At 42.7% G+C, this 20,607-nt stretch overlaps 1 protein-coding gene across 1 annotated transcript in view; it reads right to left on the bottom strand.

The window, feature by feature from the left end:
- The window catches only part of pcloa (piccolo presynaptic cytomatrix protein a), a 385,443-nt gene that overhangs the window by 138,319 nt on the left and 226,517 nt on the right, over positions 1-20,607 (bottom strand). The window contains exons 10-11 of the mRNA XM_063073096.1: positions 14,485-14,593; positions 3,120-3,187 (exon numbers count right to left, since the gene is read on the bottom strand). Of these exons, the coding sequence (XP_062929166.1) occupies positions 3,120-3,187; positions 14,485-14,593 (177 nt within the window). The remainder of the gene's footprint in view (positions 1-3,119; positions 3,188-14,484; positions 14,594-20,607) is intronic.

Below are 20,607 nucleotides of genomic sequence, written 5' to 3'. Positions count from 1 at the left end.
AGCAGGGAGACAGTTGTGGCATCATTCAGTACCTTTCTTAACTCACTCTCAGTTGGCTTCGTTACAGGGGATGTAGCATGCAAGTTGTGGATAGATCTCAATCAAATTGTAGTTGCCTCAGCCAATCACAGCCCCACAATGCTGGTCCTCCTGTTTTTACCACAAAGAAGCCCAATGTGGCTTGCTGGCTGTTGATATGACCCATCAACACTTGAGTTGTATGGAGTGGCTGAGTAGGAGGATATTATTAAGCTGGAAAGGGTGCATAAAAATTCACAAGAATGTTAGCAGGACTAGGGGACTTGAGTTGTAAGGAGTGGTTGAATGGTCTAGGACTTTTTTCTTTCATTAGAGCTGACGAGCTGAGAGATGACCTGACAGAGTTTTATGAAATCATGAGGGGTGTAGGTAAGGTGGGTGGCTATCATCGTTTCCATGGATGGCTGAGTCTAAAACTGGAGAGCATAACTTTGATGTAAAAGGGTAAAGTTTCGAAAGGTATCCAAAGGGCAACTTTTTTCACACAGAGGATGGTGGGTATATGGAACTTACATGTTTGATGGGCTCATGCCGTAATTGTTTCATTCAGATTTAAGATCTTTGGTATTAGATTGACTTAATTACGTCCCATTTTTATGTGAAATTCTTCCAATTAGCACTCTTTTCTCCAGGCTTTTTTGTTACCAGATCATCAAGAAGTGCATATAGTCATAGAGCACTACAGCACTGAAACAGGCCCTTTGGCCCATCTAGTCTGTGCTAAACTATTATTCTGGCTGGTCCCATCAGCCTGCACCTGGACCATAGCCCTCCATACCCTCCCATCCATGTACTTATCCAAATTTCTCTTAAATGAACCTGCATTCATCACTTCTGCTGGCAGCTCGTTCCACCCTCTCTCCACCCTCTGAGTGAAGAAGATCCTCCTCATGTTCCCCTTAAACATCTCACCTTTCACCCTTAACCTGTGACCTCTCAGTCTGGTCTCATCCAAGGAACTCAAATTCAAAATGTCTAGTGCCACAACACTCTCATCCAGCAATTAGCCTGCTACGTTCCTGGTTTGTGCTCTCTGTTTCCATATCATTGTCAATCCTGGCAAGTCTCCATGTTATTTCCACCTCCATTTCATTAATGTGACCAATAAATGAGTGAGGGTCAGGAATGGATCCCCAGGCTGCCCACATATCGAACCCGTTGTGTTCCAGGTGACAGCCAGGCTCACATCCATTCTGACACACTTCTTCGAGGCTGATGTACCATTTGGCACCTTGTCAAATGTGTTGTGGAAATCTAAATACTCCACCTACAGGCTCCCCTCTGTCAAATCTTCCCATTAAATCCTCAAATGTTCAAGCAAATTTGTCAAACCAGTTTCAAAGTTCAGGGTAAGTTTATTAACAAAGTACATGTATGTCACCATATACAACTCTGAGATTCCCTTTCTTGTGGCATACTCAGTGAATCCAAGAAAGAGAACAGTGTCATTGAAAGACAGCATCCAACAGGGTGGACGAACAACCAATGTGCGCAGGACAAGAAACTGTGCAAATACAAAAGACAAAATATAATAATAGATAAATAAACAATAAATATCGAGAACATGAGATGAGGAGTCCTTGAAAGTGAGTCCATAGGTTGTAGGAACACTTCAGTGATAGGGTAAGTGAAGTTATCCACTCTGGTGCAAGAACCTGATGGTTGAGGGGTAATAACGGTCCCTGAACATAGTGGTGTGAGTCCTGAGGCTCCAGTACCTTCTTCCTGATAGCAGCAGTGAGAAGAGAAAATGGCCTGGGAGGTGGGGTCCTTGATTGCATTCCTGTAACAGTGCTCCATGTAGATGTGCTCAATGCTGGGGAGGGATTTACCCGTGATGGACTGAGTTATAATCACCATTTTGTAGGATTTTATGTTCAAGGGCATTGGTGTTTCTATAGCAGGCTGTGATGCAACCTGTCAATATACTCTCCACCACATATGCCTGTCAAAGTTTTAGACGTCATGCCAAATCTTTGTGAACTTCTGAGGAAGTAGAGACCATGCTTTCTTCATAATTGTACATTATTGGGCCCAGGATAGATCATCTGAAATGATAACACTGAGGAATTCAAAGTTGCTAACCCTCTCCACTCTAATACCCTGCTTAGGACTGGCTCATGGACCTATGTCAATAATCATCTCCCTGGTCTTGCTGACATTGAGTGAGAGGCTGTTGTAGCATCAGCCAGATTTTCAATCTTCCTGCTCTATACTGAGTCATCACCATCTTTGATCCGGCCAACAGCAGTGGTGTTGTCAGCAAACTTAAATATGGCATTGGAGCTGTGCTTAGCCTTACGATCATTAACATAAAGCTAAGCACATTTGTCTTCCCTAAAACTAAGCTGACTAGGTTTAATCATAATTAATTCTAAATGTTTAGCTATTTCATCTCTGTTTATTGACTCGCATGTTACCAAACAGGAGCAACACACAAAATGCTGGAGAAATTTAGAGGGGCAGTTAGCATCCCTGGAGGGAAATGTAGCACGAGTGTTTTGGGTTGAGGACTGGAAAGAGAGGGAAGATAGCTGGTGTAAAAGGATGGAGCAAGAGCTGGCAGGTGATAGGAGACATGGGCAAGGGGAGTGTGGAAATAACAACAGAGGCTGGGGGTGGTGATAGCTGGAGGAGAAATGGAAAGGGCCAAAGATCCTGGAATCTGGTCAGAAAGGATGGGGAAGCATGAAACCAAATAAAGGAGGTGGGGGTGAGCAGATGGGATCAGTGGGAGAGGGAATCCAGAAGGACGGATGCGTCCATTTTGTGTCGCTATAGATTTTATACTAACCATCATATAGTTTGCTGCCTTCTGGACAAAGAGCCACTTTGGCTGTTTCTGTGCCCTCCTAGAACTTAGCAAGTTTTGAGTAAGTTCAAGCAATGGTCCACGATCTTCACACAACCACACTCTTTAAATCCCTTGGGTTTAGGACATCAAATCCCGCAATTTGTTTGCCTCTTTCCTGTGTGTTTTTTTAAACTTAATCCCTCCTGATTGGGATTATTATAGGTTTCCTTCCTGTTCTCTGGAATCTGCTCATGTGCAGTTGAAGACATGTTCACGTTTGTCCTACCTGCCTTTGTTCGGTCCTTCAAGTCCAAATGCTGGAACTTCTCTGCATCGGAAAGCATATTGAGGTCCCTAGAGGAAAATATTATGTCTTATTATCATATAAACTGATTAGATCACTTTAAATAAGCATTTTACTGATTAGTTATAAATATTACATGATCAGTGCCGAATGGAAGAACAAGATGTCACAGACAAGCAATAGAGTTAAAACAGAAATAGATGAGCAACACACACAAAATACTGGAGGAACTCAGCAGGCCAGGCAGCATCAATGGAAAAGAGTAAACAGCCGACATTTCAGGCCGAGACCCTTCATCAGAAATAGATGAAATGCTTAAAATGAAACCTTTCTTACTTGAATGTTTGAAGCACAAATAAAATGCCCTAGAATATAATTCTAGTTAATTGAAAAGCAATTTAGCAGCAGATCAATAGAAGAATGTATATTCCCTCATCAGGTTTAGCAACAGATCAGAATCAGATTTAATTTCACTGGCATTTGTCGCAAAATTTGTTGATTTGCTGAGGCAGTATGTTGCAATGCATAATATTAAACTCTATAAATTACAATAAGAAATATATATCTAAACAGTATACATAAATTAAATTAAATAGGTAGTGCAAAAAGAGAGCTAAAAAGAATAGTGAGTTCGTATTCATGGGTTCATTGTCCATTCAGAAACCTGATGGTGGAGGGAAAGAAGCTGTTCCTAAAATGTTGAGTGTGTTTCTTCAGGCTCCTGTACCTCCTCCTTGATGGGAGCAATGAAAAGGAGGCATGTCCTGGGTGATGGGGGTCCTTAATGATGAGTGTCACCTTTTGAAGATGTTCTGGATGCTGGGGAGGCCAGTGCCCATGATACAGCTGGCTGAGTTTACAACTTTCTGCAGCTTTTTCCGATCCCGTATGGTGGTCCCTCCTTATCAGATTGTGATGGAACCAGTTAGAATGCTCTCCATGGTATATCTGTAGAAATTTGCAAGAGTCTTTGGTGACATTCCAGATCTCCTCACACTCCTGATGAAATATAGCCACTATCCATTCTGTCCTTATAATTGCATCAGTATGTTGGACTCAGGGTAGATCTTCAGTGATGTGGAATTTGAAACTGTTCACCTTCAATCCGATGATCCCTCAATGGGGACTGGTGTGTGTTCCCTTAGCTTTCCATCCCAGAAGTCCACAATCAATTACTTTGTGTTAATGATGTTCAGTGCAAGGCTGTTGTTGTTCATCCAGATGAACTATCTCCCTCCTGTATGTCTTCTATTCACCATCTGAAATTCTGCCGACAACAGTTTGTTATTGGCAAATTTATAGATGGTGTTTGAGCTGTGCCATTGTGGGTGTAGAGAGAGTAGAGCAGTGGGCTAAGCACGCATCCTTGAGGTGCGATAGTGTTGATTGTCAGCGGAGAGGAGATGTTATTTCTGATCTGCACTGACTGTGGTCTCCCAGTGAGGAAGTCAAGGATCCACTTGCAGAGCCCCAGGGTTTGGAGCTTGTTGATCAGAACTGAGAGTATAACTGTGTGAATGCTGAACTGTAATCAATAATAGCAGCTTGACATAGGTATTGCTATTGTTCTGGTGATCCAAGGCCGAGTGGGGTATCTGTGAATTTTTATCCACTTTAAAACCTGTTGTGGTGATAGGCAAATTGCAGTGGTCCAGGTCTTTGCTTAGACAGGAGTTGATTCTGGCCATGACCAGCCTCTCAAAGCACTTCATCACAGTAGATGTGAGTGCCACTGGGTGATAGTCATTGAGGTAGCTCTCATTGCTCTTCTTGGGCACTGGTATGATTGTTGTTACCCTCTTTAAAGCAGGTGGGAAGCTCTGACAGCAGCGGTGAGAGATTGAAGATGTCCTTGAACACTCTCATCAGTTGGTTGGCATGGGATTTCAGAGCCCAACCAGGTGCACCATCCTGGCCTGATGCCTTGCGAGGGTTCACCCACTTGAAAGATGTCCTTACTTTTACCTCTGAGACAGAAATCACAGGGTCTCCAGATGTTATAAGGATTTGCACAGGTGTAGATTTATTCTCCTTTTCAAAGCGTGTATAGAAGGTGTTGAACTCATCTGGGAGTGAAGCATCACACCCATTCACGGTGTTAGGTTTCGCTTTGTCAGAAATAATGGCCTGTAAACCCTGCCAGAGCTGATGTGTAACTAATTCCGTCTCTCACTTCAATTAGAATTGTTTTTAGCTCTTAAACTAGCCTTCCATAGTTTTTACCTGGACTTTTTTTTTTAATAGTGCTGTATCACCAGTCTTGAACGCCACAGATCTAGCCCTCAGAAGACTGTGAATTTTTTTGGTTTGGGTTTGTCTGGTATGTTCTTGAAGGCACACGCTCATCCATCCAGATCTTGACAAAGTCAATGACATGTGTGGTGTATTCACTGAGATTCAAAAACAAGCCCCTGAATATTGTCCAGTCCACCGATTCAAAGCAGTCCTGTAAGCGCTGCTCCGCCTCCCTTCACCATAACCTCTTGGTCCTCACCACTGGTGCTGCTGTCTTTAGTCTCTGCCTGTACTTCAGGTGTAGAAGTACAGCCAGTTGATTGGACTTTCTAAATTGTGGCTGTGGGATGGCACGGTGAGTATTCTCGATGGTGATATAACAGTGGCCAAGAGTGTTGGCTCCTCTGGGTCCACAGGTGATATTTTGGTGGTAGTTGTTCAGAGACTCAAAGACTTCTTTACGCTGGGCTGGTTGAAATCCCCTGCAATGATAGGGAAGGTATCTGGGTGCACTGGTTCATGACTGCTGTTCATGGTGCTCAACTCCTCCAGTGCCTGTCTGACATTGGCCTGAGGGGAATTTACATGCATGTCAGGATGACGGCGAAAAACTCCCTCAACAGATAAAATGAACAACATTTGACTGTTTGATATTCAAGGTTGGGTGAGCAGGATTGAGACAGAATTGCCAAGTTGGTGCACCATGATGATTTCATCATAAAGTATGCTTAAAAAGACTCAGCTGTCTTGTCTTTTGGGGAATGGTGAAGCCATCGAGCTGCAGTGCTGCAATGGAAATGGTGGAAGTGAGCCACATTTCCGTGAAGCCAAGTACACAGCAGTTCCTGATGTCCCTGTGGTACAGCAATCTTGCTCTGAGGTCTTTAATTTTATTTTCCAGAAACTGTACATTCACCAGCAGAACAGCGGGAGTGAGTGTCTAAGGTCTCTATGTTTCAATCGCACCTGCAAACCTTGCTTCTTTTTTCTTTAAAGGAGAACTGCATTAATGGCCTGAGTCTGCAGTCTGGGATCTGCCAATATCACTAGCTTTGAGTATTTATAGATTTTTTAAATGTCTCAAAATGAGATGCTTACTAAAGTACCCATGGCTGTGACTGTGGATTTCAGCTTTGTAGCCCTAAATAGGAATATTTGATGATTTCCATCGGAGCTGGACTCCAAGAGTTGTCACTTATCGGCACCACCTTTACAATCAGGAGAGGACAATGTGTATTTTCTCAAAGGGGTTGGGAGAATGGTATGTGGAGGAATGCTTAGCACTAAGATGGATGGAGGGAGCCAATTGTCAGGGTAAAAGAGCGAGGAAGGAGGAAAAAGAATTCAAATGAGGGGGCTGTAGGAGAATGAAGGCTGGAGAACCTAATGTAAGCAGTAGGGACATTACTGGAGAGGATTCTAAGACACAGGATCTGTCTGCCTTTGGAAAGGCCAGGACTGATTAGAAATAGTCAGCATGACTTTATGAATGGGAAATTTTGTGTCATGAAGTTAATTGTGCTTTTTGAGATGTAACCAAAAGGATAAGGAAGGCAGAGAGATATACATGAACTACATGGATTTTAATAAGTTTTTACATATGGTCCTGCATGGATGGCTGATTAGGAAGGTTAATACGTATGTGACCTGGATGAACTGATCATTTGGCTTGGTGGAAGGAGACAGAGGGTGGTAGAGAGATTTTTTAAAATCCATATTCAAAGACTGAGACCAGTGGTGAGTTGTGACGATTGATACAAGGTCCCCTGTTATTAATGATCTAAGGTCCTTTGACAAAATCCTCCGAAGACACTCTTGTTAAAACTACACCTTGTTTTGTTAGAGAGACAAGTACAAGACCTCAGGACACCCCAATCCTTTTAGATTATCCAACTGTTTGAGTGAGAGTCCACAAGACTTTTTGGATAACCTGTGCTATGAGAAGTATGGATGATTGACCATTCTCTAATCTGCTCCGTGCATGACCTGAAAGCAAAAACCAAAATGGAGCAGGAAGAAACTCAAAGCTGAAACTGTCAAAGACACCATAAGGATAACTCTCCTCAGATAAACTGCTTTACAACCCCTAACGGACAAGTGACTGGGAGACCCACAAGCTGATTAATTGGAAGTACAAAATGTTCTTCAATTGAAGGTAAAAGGAAGAGTTCCACAGGAATCTGAATGCCAAGTGTTCCTCGACCAGGAGCTTTTCTTGTCTTGAATTTCATGGATTGCATCCCTGGGAAATTATCTGATCCAACCTCATTGTCACCTCTGCTAACAAGAGATCCAAAAGGCCAGATGACAACTGAAAACTACCATGGCCTTACAGCAGATGGGATCAGAGCTGAAATTCTAAAATGTAGTCAGGAGGGACTTCACTCACAAATTAAACTCCTCCTGTTCCGCATCCAGGATTTCAGAGATGATTGGGACTGTCTTCAAGAAAAAAAGACAAAATTGATTGCAGTAATTCCTGAGGGATCTCTCTGCTGTGTGTTCAAAGATCCTCCATAGCTTCCACATCCCTGTAGATGAAGATCTGCTCCCTGGATCACTGAGTGAGCTTGATCCATGTGAAGACATATTGTACTTTCACTGTGTCAGCCCCAAGAGAAATAACAGATACGGAGTTTTCATCTCAAATATGTCTGCCTCACCATCTCACATTCACCGCATGATGGCAAGCTTCATATTTAATGTGTGATCAGACGAACAGGTCAGAGAGAAGGGTTGTCCATTTTGGATAAGGGAGGACATAACAGTGCTGAGAGAGGATATTCTTGAGGGAACATTTAACCAGGCAATTTCAGTAGAACCCAAAAATAAGAAGGAATAGTCACCTTGGTAGGGCTATTTTATAGATCCCTTCCCCGCCACTACAGTCAACGGGAACTGGAGGAGCAGATTTGTTAAGGAGCTGCATGTCACTTTGAGAATATAATCGGTTGTGTATGTGGGAGATTTAAACTTTCCTGGTATCAGAAGGGTCACCCTGACTGCAAAGGACCAAGCCAATAGGTATATTTAAAGTGGAGGTTGATAGGTTTTTTGATTAGTAAGGTTGTCAATGGTTATGGGAAGAAAGCAGTGTACATGGACATCAACAAGGCCTTCTACAAGGTTCCCATGGTAAACTGGTCCAATATGATAGACTATATATAGCCCATGGGATCCCAGGAAAGTGGTTCCAAGATTGACTGGTAATAGTGTGATGGTGGGGTGCTTACATCTGAGTCACAGAGTCAATAGTTAGAAACAAGCAGTCTGCCTACACTCACCCTACATTAATTCAATGTCTTGTTCTCTTCACACTCTCATCATCTGCACCCATGCTCTACCACCCACTCACACACCCAGGGTAAATTCACTGTGGCCCTTTCACCCCATTTGATGAGGACAGATAGCACCCAAAGTCAGGGTTAAACGTGTACCTCTGGTGATGTGAGGCAATAGTTCTTTGTGCCTCAGCATTGTGCTACTGCAATAATTTGATTGGTGTGACACCAGCAGTATGGTGAAAGTTCCAGGTGTCAGGGGTCATGAAGTGTGTGAAGTTACCATAACTAGGGAGAAAGTTCTTGAGAAACTGAAAGCTCTGAAGGTAGGTAAGTCACCTGGACCAGATGGTGTACATCCCAGGGTTCTGAAAGAGGTGGCTGAAGAGATTTTGGAGGCATTAATAATGATCTTTCAAGAATCACTAGATTCTGGAATGGTTCCAGAGGACTGAAAAACTGCAAATGTCACTCCACTCTTCAAGAAGGGAGAGAGGCAGAAGAAAAGAAACAATAGACCAGTTAGTTTGACCTTAGTGGTTTGGAAGTTGTTGGAGTCGATTGTTAGGGATGAGATATCAGGAGGCACATGATGAAAGAGGACATCATCAGCATGGTTTCTTCAAGGGAAAATCTTGTTGGACAAATCTATTGGAATTCTTTGAAGAAATAACAAGCAGAATAAACAAAAGAGAATTGGTTGATGTTGCATACTTGGATTTTCAGAAGACCTTCGACAAGGTCCCACACGTGAAGCTGCTTAACCAGCTCTGAGCCCATGATATTACAGGAAAGATTCTAGCACGGATAAAGCAGTGGCTGGTTGGCAGCAGGCAGAGAGTGGGAGTAAAGGGAGCCTTTTCTGACTGGCTGCCGGAGACTAGTGGTGTTCCTCAGGGATCTGTGTTGGGACTGATTCTTTTTACATTATATGTCAATGATTTCGATGATGGACTTGATGGTTTTGTTGCAGAGTTCGCAGACAATATGACGATAGGTGCAGAGGCAGGTAGTTTTGAGGAAATAGAAAGGCTACAGAAAGATTTAGTGGAATGAGCAAAGAAATGGCAGATGGAATATAGCGTTGGGAAGTGTATGGTCATGCACTTTGGTAGAAGAAATGAATGGGTAGATTATTAACTAAATGGAGAGAATATACAAAAAACGGAGGCACAAAGGGACTTAGGAATCCTTGTGCAAGATTCCCTAAAGGTTAAAACCATAAGACATAGGAGCAGAATTAGGCCATTTGGCCCATTGATTCTGCTCTGCCATTCAATCAGGTTGAGTCTGTGGTGAGGAAGGCAAATGTGATGGGAGCATTTATTTCAAGAGGACTAGAATATGAAAGCAAGAATGTAATGTTGAGACTTTATAAAGCACTGGTAAGGCCTCACTTGGAGTATTGTGAGCAGTTTTGGGCCCCTTATCTTAGAAGGGATGTGTTGAAACTGGTGAGGGTTCAAAGGAGGTTACAAAAATAATTCCAGGATTGAATGTCTTGTCATATGAAGAGCATTTGATGGCTCTGGGCCTGTATTCACTAGAGTTCATAAGAATGAGGTGTGACCTAATTGAAACCTATCAAATGGTGAAAGGCCTTTATAGAGCGGATGTGGAGAGGATGTTTCCGATGATAGGAGAGTCTAAGACCAGAGGACACAGCCTCAGGTTAGAAGGGTGTCCTTTTAAAACAGAGATGAGGAGGAATTTCTTTAGCCAGAGAGTGGTGAATCTGTGGAATTCATTGCCACAGGTTGTTGTGGAGACCACGTCTTTATGTATATTTAAGGCAGAGGTTGATTGGTCCTAGATTGGTCAGGTCATGAAGGGATACAGGAAGAAGGCCAGGAGATTGTGGCTGGCACCTTATATATCAATAATTTGGATTTGAATGTAGAAGGTGTCAGTAAGTTTGCTGATATCGCCAAAAATTGGTGGTGTTGAAGACAGGAGAATAGTGAAAGGCAACAGGACAATACTGATCAGTTGGCAACATGGCAGGTGGAATTTAATCCCGATTTGTGGAAGGTGATCCTCTTTGGGAGCACTAATAAAGGTAGGATATAATCCCAGAATGGTAGGTCCTAGAAGGTATTGAGGAACAGATTCCAAGGGTCCCCAAAGGTGGAAGCTCAGGTAAATGAGATGGAGAGGAAGGCATATGGGATACCTGACATCATTAGACAGGTCATGGCACACAAGCATTGACAGCTCTTTGGGATAAATTCATGAAACATTGTTTAGGCAGAGCGGGAGTATTATAAATAGTTCTGGTTGGCACACCAAGGAAAGGACACGATGGCACTGGTTAGGATGTGGAAGAGCTTCACGTGGATGTTACACTTCAGCTTCGCAAGGTGATCACAGGTCACACTTTTAAAATGAACAGTAAGAAGCACATTGGTGACGTGAGGAAGAATTGTTTTCAGCTGAAGGTGGTTTCAAGCTGAACACCTTCTGGAAAACTGGTGAACGTGGCAACACTTTTAATAAGAATCTAAATGAGGATTTGAAACACCAAGGCCTGGTAAACAGTGGATCAGGTACTTGTATGTGGGATTAGTACAGGCTGGTACTTGATAGTTAACCTGCATTTGGAGCCAGAGGGCACATGTCCGTCCTGTATGACCTTATGACCGTGATCAACTGCATCTTTCAGATTCTCCAGACATCCACCCTATCACCCTATTGTTTGTTCAATCCACCTTAACTTTCTCTACATCTTTTATTTTTAACTTTCCATCTGAAGAACAATCATTGACTTGAAATCACAAACAAGAGAAAGTCTGTAGATGCTGGAAATCTGAGCAACACACACAAAATGCAGGAGGAACTCAGCAGGCCAGGCAGCACCTAGGGAAAAGAGCACAGTCGATTTTTCGGGCCAAGACACTTCAGCAGGACTGGAGGAAAAAAGGTGAGGAGTCAGAGTTAGAAGATGGGGGGGGGGAGGGGAGGAAGAAACACAAGGCGATAGGTGAAACTGGGAGGGGAAAAGAGGGAAGTAACGGGAAGTGGATTGGTGAAAGAAATACAAGGCTGGGGAACGGGGATCTAATAGGAAAGGACAGAAGTGCACGGAAGAAGGAAAAGGGGGAGGAGCACCAGAGGGAGGTGATGGGCAGGCAAGAAGATGAGGTGAGAGAGGGAAAAGCGGATGGGGAATTTGGGGGGGGGCATTACCAGAAGTTCGAGAAATCATTGTTCATGTCATCAGGTTGGAGGCTACCCAGACGGACTATAAGATGTTGCTTTTCCAACCTGAGTGTGGCCTCATTGCAGCAGTAGAGGATGCCATGGATGGACATGTTGGAATGGGAACAGAAATGGGAAGTGGAATTAAAATGGGTAGCCACTGGGAGATCAAGCTCATTCATCACCTCCCTCAGGTGCTCCTCCCCCTTTTTCTTTCTTCTTTGGCCTTCTGTCCTCTCCTATTAGATCCCCCCTTCTCCAGCCCTGAATCTCTTTCACCAATCCACTTCCCGTTACTTCCCTCTTCCCCCCCTCCCAGTTTCACCTATCGCCTTGCATTTTTTCCTCCGCTCTCCCACCTTCTAAGTCTGACTCCTCATCTTTATTCCTCCAGTCCTGCCAAAGGGTTTCGGCCGAAAACGCTGACTGTACTCTCTTCCACAGATGCTGCCCGTCCTGCTGAGTTCTTCCACCATTTTGTGTGTGTTGCTTCAACTTGAAATATCAACTCTATTTTGCTCTCTACAGATGATGCTTGGCCGCTGAATATTTCCAGTATTTGCAACACTTGGCTTTATATCCATCCAGGAGGCCTTCTTTGGCACACATTTCTTTCAGTTTGAGTCAGAATAACAGGAAAAGAAAACTCAATTACAGTCATTTACTTTGACGTCTTGCTTGAATTGCTCAATTACTAACTTGTTTTTATCAAGGATTTTGTTTAATTGTGAGGCTTTTAAAAACCAACAAAAGGCAACTAAAAAGCCAAAAAGAGAGAAGACATGAAATATGGAGGTAAACTAGCCAGTAATGTAAAAGAGATACCAAAAGTTTTTTTTTCAGATATATAAAGAGTAAAACATATGAGAGTGGATGTTGGACTGTTGGAAAATGCGCTGAGATGGCAGACAAACTTAATAAGTATTCTGTATCTTTCTTTGACGTGGAAGACCCTAGCAGTCTGCCAGATTTTCGAGATTGTCAGGGGGCAGAAGTGAAAGTACTTGCTAAGGTGAAGGTTCTTGGGAAGCTGAAAGGTCTGAAGGTAGGTAAGTCACCTGGGCCAGACGGTGTACACCCCAGGGTTCAGAAAGAGGCAGCTGATGAGATTGTAGAGGCATTAGTAAAGAAATTTCAAGTACCAGTAAATTCTGGAATGGTCCTGAAGGACTGGACAATTGCAAATATCACTCCACTCTTTAACAAGGGAAGGAGGCAGAATAAAGTAAACTATAGGCCAATTAGCCTGGCTTCAGTGGTTGGGAAGATGTTGGAGTCCATTATTAAGGATGAGGTTTTGGTGTACTTGGAGGCACATAATGAAATGGGCCAAAGTCAGCATAGTTTCAGAGGGGGTTATCACGCTTGACAAATCTGTTGAAATTCTTTGAGGAAATAACAGGCAGGATAGACAAAGGAGAGTCAGTGGATGACGTTCACGGATTTTCAGAAGGCTTTTGAAAATATGCTGTACATGAGGCTGTTTAACTAGGTAAGACTCCATGGTATTACAGGAAAGATACTAGCATGGATAGAAGATTGGCTGACTGGCAGGAGGCAAAAAGTGGGAATAAAGGGAACATTTTCTGGTTGGATGCCGGTGACTAGTGGTTTGCCACAAGGAACTGAGGCAAAGATTATGTTCTAAAACAGGGAGAACATTCAAAAATCAGAGGTGCAAGGGGATTTGTGCGGGTTTCCCTAAACATACAGGTTGTGTGATAAGGAAGCCATATGCAATGTTAACATTCATTTCGAGAGGACTATTATATGAGAGCAAGGATGTAATGCTGAGACTTCCTAAGGCGTTGGTCAGACTGCACTTTTAGTTTGTTGAGCAGATTGGGGCCCCGTATCTAAGAAAAGATTTACTGGCATTGGAGAGGGTCCAGAAGAGGTTCACGAGAATGATTCTGGGAACGAAAGGGCTCATGTATCAGGAGAGTCTGATGGCTCTGTGTCCATACTCGCTGGAGTTTAGAAGAATGAGAGGGAATCTCATTGAAACTTATTGAACATTGGAAGGCCTAGGTAGAGTGGATGCGGAGAAGATGTTTCCTATAGTGGGGGGGCGGGGTAGGGTTTGAATCTAGGACCGGGGGGGCAGTGTCTCAGAATAGAAGGATGTTCATTTAGAACAGAGATCATGAGGAGTTTCTTTAGCCAGAGGGTGGTGAATCTGTGGAATTCATTGCCACAGGCAGCTGTGGAGGCCAAGTCCTTGGGTATATTTAAAGCAAAAGTTGATAGGATCTTGATTAGTCAGGTTATCAAACATTCTGGAGAGAAGGGAGGAGAATGGGATTGAGAGGAATAACAAATCAGAGCAGACTCGATGGGCTTACTAGCTTGATTCAGCTCCTCTGTATTATGGTCTTATGGTTTAATACAAATTTCTTTATGAGGACTTTGGCCTGAGATAAAATAAATACTGGAGTTTGAGGACAGTGTGGACTGTGGTTGATAGCATTGTAATTTGCTCCTGTTGAAGGAACAGCTGAACTGAAAAGCAACTGGATGTGATATTCCTCTGTTTTCGTCGAGCACACGCATTCCGGTGCTTCACCTTAACATGATGTAAAATAAAAGTCATGGAGTTTGAATGGTAACAGAAAGGTGGGGGAAAAACTCACAGTCTTACACATATTTCAGCTTCCCGAACTGGGACACCAATGACGCATTGCACCTCCTCATAGGTTTTACCAGTCAAAGGAATTCCATTCCACTCAAGAACTTGCATTCCTACCAAACAAAGCACACAGAATTAGACTGTCAAAGAGCCTTTAAGTAGCCCTAGCTAACTGTCGATATCATTCAATTACTTTAATCTAAAGGAATTAATTTAGCTTCACTTAGCTGTTCATTTACTAAATGTGCACCCCAGTCTCTGACGTTAACCATTTAAACAAAAGGTCCGGATAAATGTATTGCTGTTGTGTTTCCGTTTATTCAGACCAATATGCTTAGTTGAAAAGGAAATGAATGCTGTTGAAATCTTTGAAATATTGCATTATATAAATAGCAAAAGCAACATTTTGAGAATCGTCAGTCTTTAATATTTTAAACACTTAAATGTTTTAAAAGCTATTTCACAGCAAACATGGGGAAAGTCTTTTTAAAACACATCAAACATGCATTTTAATAGCCATTACTATTTTAATAGTAATTTTACTCATGAAATCAAGCATATCTCTCTAGATGGGTAAACACAAGAAAACAAGGAAACAGTAAAGTGAAAAAAAACGGATGTTCCAACTTACACTTAGGGTAATGTTAGCGAGTCAATATAAGGGGTCGGTAATTATGGCCAAAAACTTTGAGTGCTGCACAAAATAAATGGCAAAATAAAAAGGACAATAAGCATGCATTTCCAAAGTAAACTATCATTTCTGCATTGGTATCTTTCCTTTTCTTTATTTTCCAAATACAAGAGCCTACCAGCATTGCATGTGAGACAGCTTAATATCTCAAACCTTGAAAATAAGACCATTTGTAAATACTCTGAAAGTTGAGGACAGTGGGATGTTTGCTAAAGGTTCCCTGTTATCAACTGCAAGCACATTTCTCTTTCCCTTTTGCAATAGTTGTATCCACACACTCTTTTCAACTAGTTTCACAACACTGGTATTTCTAGTTCTCCTTGTCGGAGACATTTTCCTTCATTACAGAATGTAGGCTGAACTAGGAAGGCAGTGTTTCCTCTTCCTTTCTAATCTGCCAGAATAAGATGATTAGACGTCTTCTTGAAACATGTGCTACAATATCTCAGAGGGCAGTTAAGAATAATCCACCAGGAGGTGGATCTGGAATTACAGGCCAGTCAAAGATCACAGAAAGTAGATTTGGTTTAGGAAAAAGGGCAACGGATTACCCCATGGCTTTGAACTAATGACTGCCGGTTGAGATCTTTGGATTATGAACACAAGTCGGGGGGGGGGGGGGCAAATGAAATAATATCTGTCCACTTGTCTGGATGAGTCAAGTTCCAATGATAGTCAACAATCTCAGCACCATCCAGGATAAAACAGCCTAAATGGCAAATAATTCACCAGCCTAAGCATTCACTTCTACCGAAGCTAGCACACTATGGCACAAACAAGAGAGAATATGCAGATGCTAGAAATCCAAAGCAGCAGACACAAAATGCTGGAGGAACTCAGCGGGTCAGGCAGCACCTATGGAAAAGAGTAAACAGTCGACGTTTTGGACTGAGACCCTTCATCAGGAATGGCAAATTACATTCTATTTACAATATTCCTGAGGTGACTTGCTGAGTTTCTCCAATAGTGAAAAAACAAATTGGTGGAGGAGCTCGGCATGTGGGGGAGTGAAGGGGAGAAGGGAATGTTGCTGCTTCCAATTGAAACCCTGCATCAGGACAGTTTCTGCCACAGTACCTTCCAAACATACGATTTGGCCTGGGAAGTACAGCTGGCTCACAGGAACACACGTCTCTGAATTCACCACCACAAACAGGCAGTATTTCATCACTGTCACTGAATCTAAATACTGAGCTCCATATCTATTAACACTTTGGAACTGTAGTAGTTTAAGATGGAGGATGAGAGACTGGCAACACATACAAGCTGTCCATGTCTTGCCTGTACTCTATCAATGAAGACAGAAAATTATCTAAGTTACAGGTCAAACCATGAAAAGTTGTTTTGCTGTGATGATGTGCTTGCAAATTGGGATAATTCATCATGAGGAAAGTTCTTACACCTGCAGACATTCTTGTAATTTCTGTTCCTTGGGTGGAAGGATAAACACTGCTTTCAATAGGTGCTCAGTCAGAACATCTGAAGCACGCAACTCATTTCCCTTTGGAATCCATGGCTGAAAGGATTGTCACTGAACACCATTTAACTTTAGTCTTTGGTTGTTGACACATTAGCTCAGTGAAACACTTGCTGCCTTTTTCTAGATAGACTCTGAAACTGTAGCCTGAGACAACTGAATTTCTTTGAAGCTACAACACTGAAGATTTACCACCACAGCTGAAATAACAAAACATTATTTCAATCCAATAACTAAACATAAAGACCATAGACCATTAGACCACAAGATACAGGAGCAGAATTCGGTCATTTGGCCCATCGAGTCTGCTCCACCATTTCATCATGGCTGATCCATTTTCCCTCTCGGCCCCAATCTCCTGCTTTCTCCCTGTCTCCCTTCATACCCTGATCAATCAAGAATCTAACAACTTCTGTCTTAAATACACATAAAGACTTGGCCTCCACAGCTGCCTATGGCAACAAGTTCCACAGATTCACCACTTCCTGGTTAAAGAAATTCCTCCTCATCTCCGTTCTAAAAGGGTGCCCCTGTCTTCTGAGGCTGTGTCCTCTGGTCCCATCATAGGAAACATCATCCATTCCTCTTACCATTTGAAAGGTTTTATAGGATCCCTTTTCAATCTGAAAAAGGATCTGGTGCTTTCCCAGCATATATGATGAATAATCTCTTCTTGGGCTTCCAGTTGGGTAAAGATATCGATTTTAACCAACGTTTCGATGATAAGCTCTGCCATCTTCATCAGGGATGCGTAAATGTGTCCACTCAACCTACAGCTGGTGCTTCTGTTGTTCCTACTGCCCAGGCCTCCTCTCCACCTGTAGGGCATGCCAAGTCCATGCCTACAGTCAGTGCCTCCGCCACATCAGTCGGCACCTCTGCCGTACCTACAGTCGGTGCTTCCACCACATCAGGCAGTTGAAATCACTGCCGCACCTACTTGGAAATTCTTCCCCTGCATTTTCTGCCTGTGATCTCTCGTCCTTCACCATCTACCAGAGTGATCAATCTCCAACTTCCAATAACTTACCCACTACTAATATCAGGCCCACTGGCCGACAACTTCTCAGCTGATTCTTAGAGCCTTTCTTAAACAACAGAATAGCATTAGCAATCCTCCAGTCCTCTGGCACCTCACCCGTATCCAAGGACATTTTAAATATCTCTGCTAGGGCCCCTGCAATTTCTTCACTGGCCTTCCACATGGTGCAAGGGAACATCATGTCATGGCCTGGTAATTTATCCACACTAATTTTCCTCAAGACGCCAAGCAACAATTCCTCTGTAACTTGTTATGGTCCATGATCTTACCGCTGTTTTTCCTCTCCCAAGTAAATACAGATGTAAAAAAAAACCATTAAGATCTCCTCATCTCTTTTTGATCCACGCATAGATGACCACAACAATCTTCAAGAGGATCAATGTTGTCCTTTGCCATCATTTGCTATTAATACCTTCTACAGAGCTGGTAACACTCCCAGGTTGTGTGTCAAACTTAGAAGTTGCTGCTTCACCCCCAAGTTCAAAGCACTAATATAGATCATTGTCCCAACACTGAGCCTTAGAAGCTTTTGGTTATCCTCTGGTCTGTAAAGAAACCATTCACCAAGACCCTCTATAACCTGTTAGTGAGTGAAATGGGTAACTATGGGTAAATGTGCCTTTTATGTCACATGCTTGAATTTTGCTGATGACACTTTTATATCACATTTTCCATACTTCCATAAGTTCTTGAAGAGTTCCTTTTCATTAGAAGCTAGCAAGTGTGAAGTAACATTGAAGCAAGGAGCAAGAGAGAAAACGGGAGATTAGTAGTTGGGAAAATGCAGAAATCTATCTTGAGAAAAGTGCACTTTGAAAATCGATTAGGATTTGGCAAAGTCAATAGGGATTAAAACAAGAAGTCATGTTTGACACATCTATTCCAAGATCTTTGGCAAGATAGCTGGCAGAACAATCCATCAGAACCCCATAGATAGGGTGATGATGATGATGATAGATAGATAGATAGATAGATATACTTTATTGATCCTGAGGGAAATTAGGTTTCGTTACAGCTGCACCAACCAAGAATAGAGCATAAATATGGCAATACAAAACCCACAAACAATCAAACAACAATATGCAAACTATGCCAGATGGAAATAAGTCCAGGACCAGCCTATTGGCTCAGGGTGTCTGACCCTCCACGGGAGGAGCTGCAAAGTTCGATGGCCACAGGCAGGAACAACCTCCCACGGCACCCAGTGTTGTATCTCAGTGGAATATGGTCGGAGTCCATATTTGTCCATATGGCTGGAGATAGGGTGATGATGATGATGTTGATAGGATGATGGTGTGGATGATGATAGGGTGATGGTAATGATGATGATAGGGTGATGATAATGATGATGATAGGGTGATGGTGATGATGATGATAGGGTGATGGTAATGATGATGATGATGATGCATAGATAGAAAGTGGAACAAATCCTCTGAGAAACTTGAGGGACTTTCTCTAAGAAGAAAAAAATTAAGTTTTCCCTCTTCTACATCCCACTGACCTTTGATTCATGGTATCAGGAAGATAGTTGGTTGATTGAAGATCCAGACAACAGAAGTCTGATTGTTTCAATCGCTGTGATTATTTCCAATTATACCTTTACTTCTGACATCTTTGTAAGTATGGGTTACTGTAGATCCACACATATGTTGACTTTAAATGAACATGCAATATAGATGTTGAGCATCTAAATGAATTTAAACCAGCAGGCACGTTTGTTGATTATGTGCTGTGTCATTTGACATGTTTGTTCTTGGCATGTATTTCCACAGAAGTGGTTTGCCATTGCCTTCTTCTGGGCCGTGTCTTTACAAGATGGGTGACCCCAGCCATTATCAATACTCTTCAGAGATTCTCTGCCTGGTGTCAGTGGTTGCATAACCAGGACTGTGATGTGCACCAGCTGCTTGTACGACCATCCACCATCTGCTCTCATGGCTTCACGTGACCCTGATCGGGGGGATAAGCAGGTGCTACACCTTGCCCAAGGGTGACCTGCAGGCTAGTGGAGGGAAGGAGTACCTTACGCCTCCTTTGGTAGGAATGTATCTCCACCCTGCCAGAAGGTAAAGTAGAGAGAAAATGGAAACTAGCAGCAATGTCCTGCTATTTGTTACAGATGACTTATCTGTGTCTGTACCAGTTGTTCAGACAACCTGACCTTGTGCAAACAAATTCTGTAACCATATTGACCGTCTAAACTGACCTAGTTCTATCCCAACAATCTGATCACACCTTCTGCTACTATAATCAGGAATTAAAAGCAGAAAATGCTGGATAATGCATTAAGGCAGCAACTGTGAAGGGAGAAACATATTTACGTTTCAGTCACTGAAATGACAAACAGTCTTGGACATGAAACTATTTAGTTCTCTGTGGATATTATGTAGCTTGCTGACAAGGTTTAGCATCCCCTCTTCTTGTTTCACATTTCCCGTACTTGTAGTTGCTGTTATTCTGTTTCACTGCCTCTGCTTCCAGTAACATTGCCTCTCGGTGCAAACTTCTACGGTAGGACAAAGTAACGTTGCCTCTTGGTGCAAACTTCTTTGGTAAGACAAAGTTTTCTTGGATTTTCAGAAGGCCTTTGACAAGGTGCTGCACAAGAGGGCGCCAAACGAGATAAGAGCCCATGGTATTACAGGAAGGGAACTAGCATAGATAGAAGATCTATAATGAGACAGCCTATAGAGAGAAGGTGGAAAAGCTCGAGGCCTGGTGTCAGGCAAGTAACCTCTTGCTCAATATCAGCAAGCCAAATGAGATGGTTATCAACTTCAGGAGAACTCGTACCACCGACACCCCTCTTTACATCGGCAGCACAGCAGTTTCAAACTCCTGGGAGCGCACGTTCTTGCACAAATTCTCATAGTTCCAGAACACATCCTACACAGTCCGGAAAACTTACCAATGAATC

Source organism: Mobula hypostoma, chromosome 20, assembly GCF_963921235.1.
Source record: "Mobula hypostoma chromosome 20, sMobHyp1.1, whole genome shotgun sequence".
In the NCBI taxonomy this organism is placed as follows: domain Eukaryota; kingdom Metazoa; phylum Chordata; class Chondrichthyes; order Myliobatiformes; family Myliobatidae; genus Mobula; species Mobula hypostoma.
The sequence above is the reverse complement of the archived record's forward strand: the minus strand, read 5'-3'. Positions and strand labels throughout refer to the sequence as shown.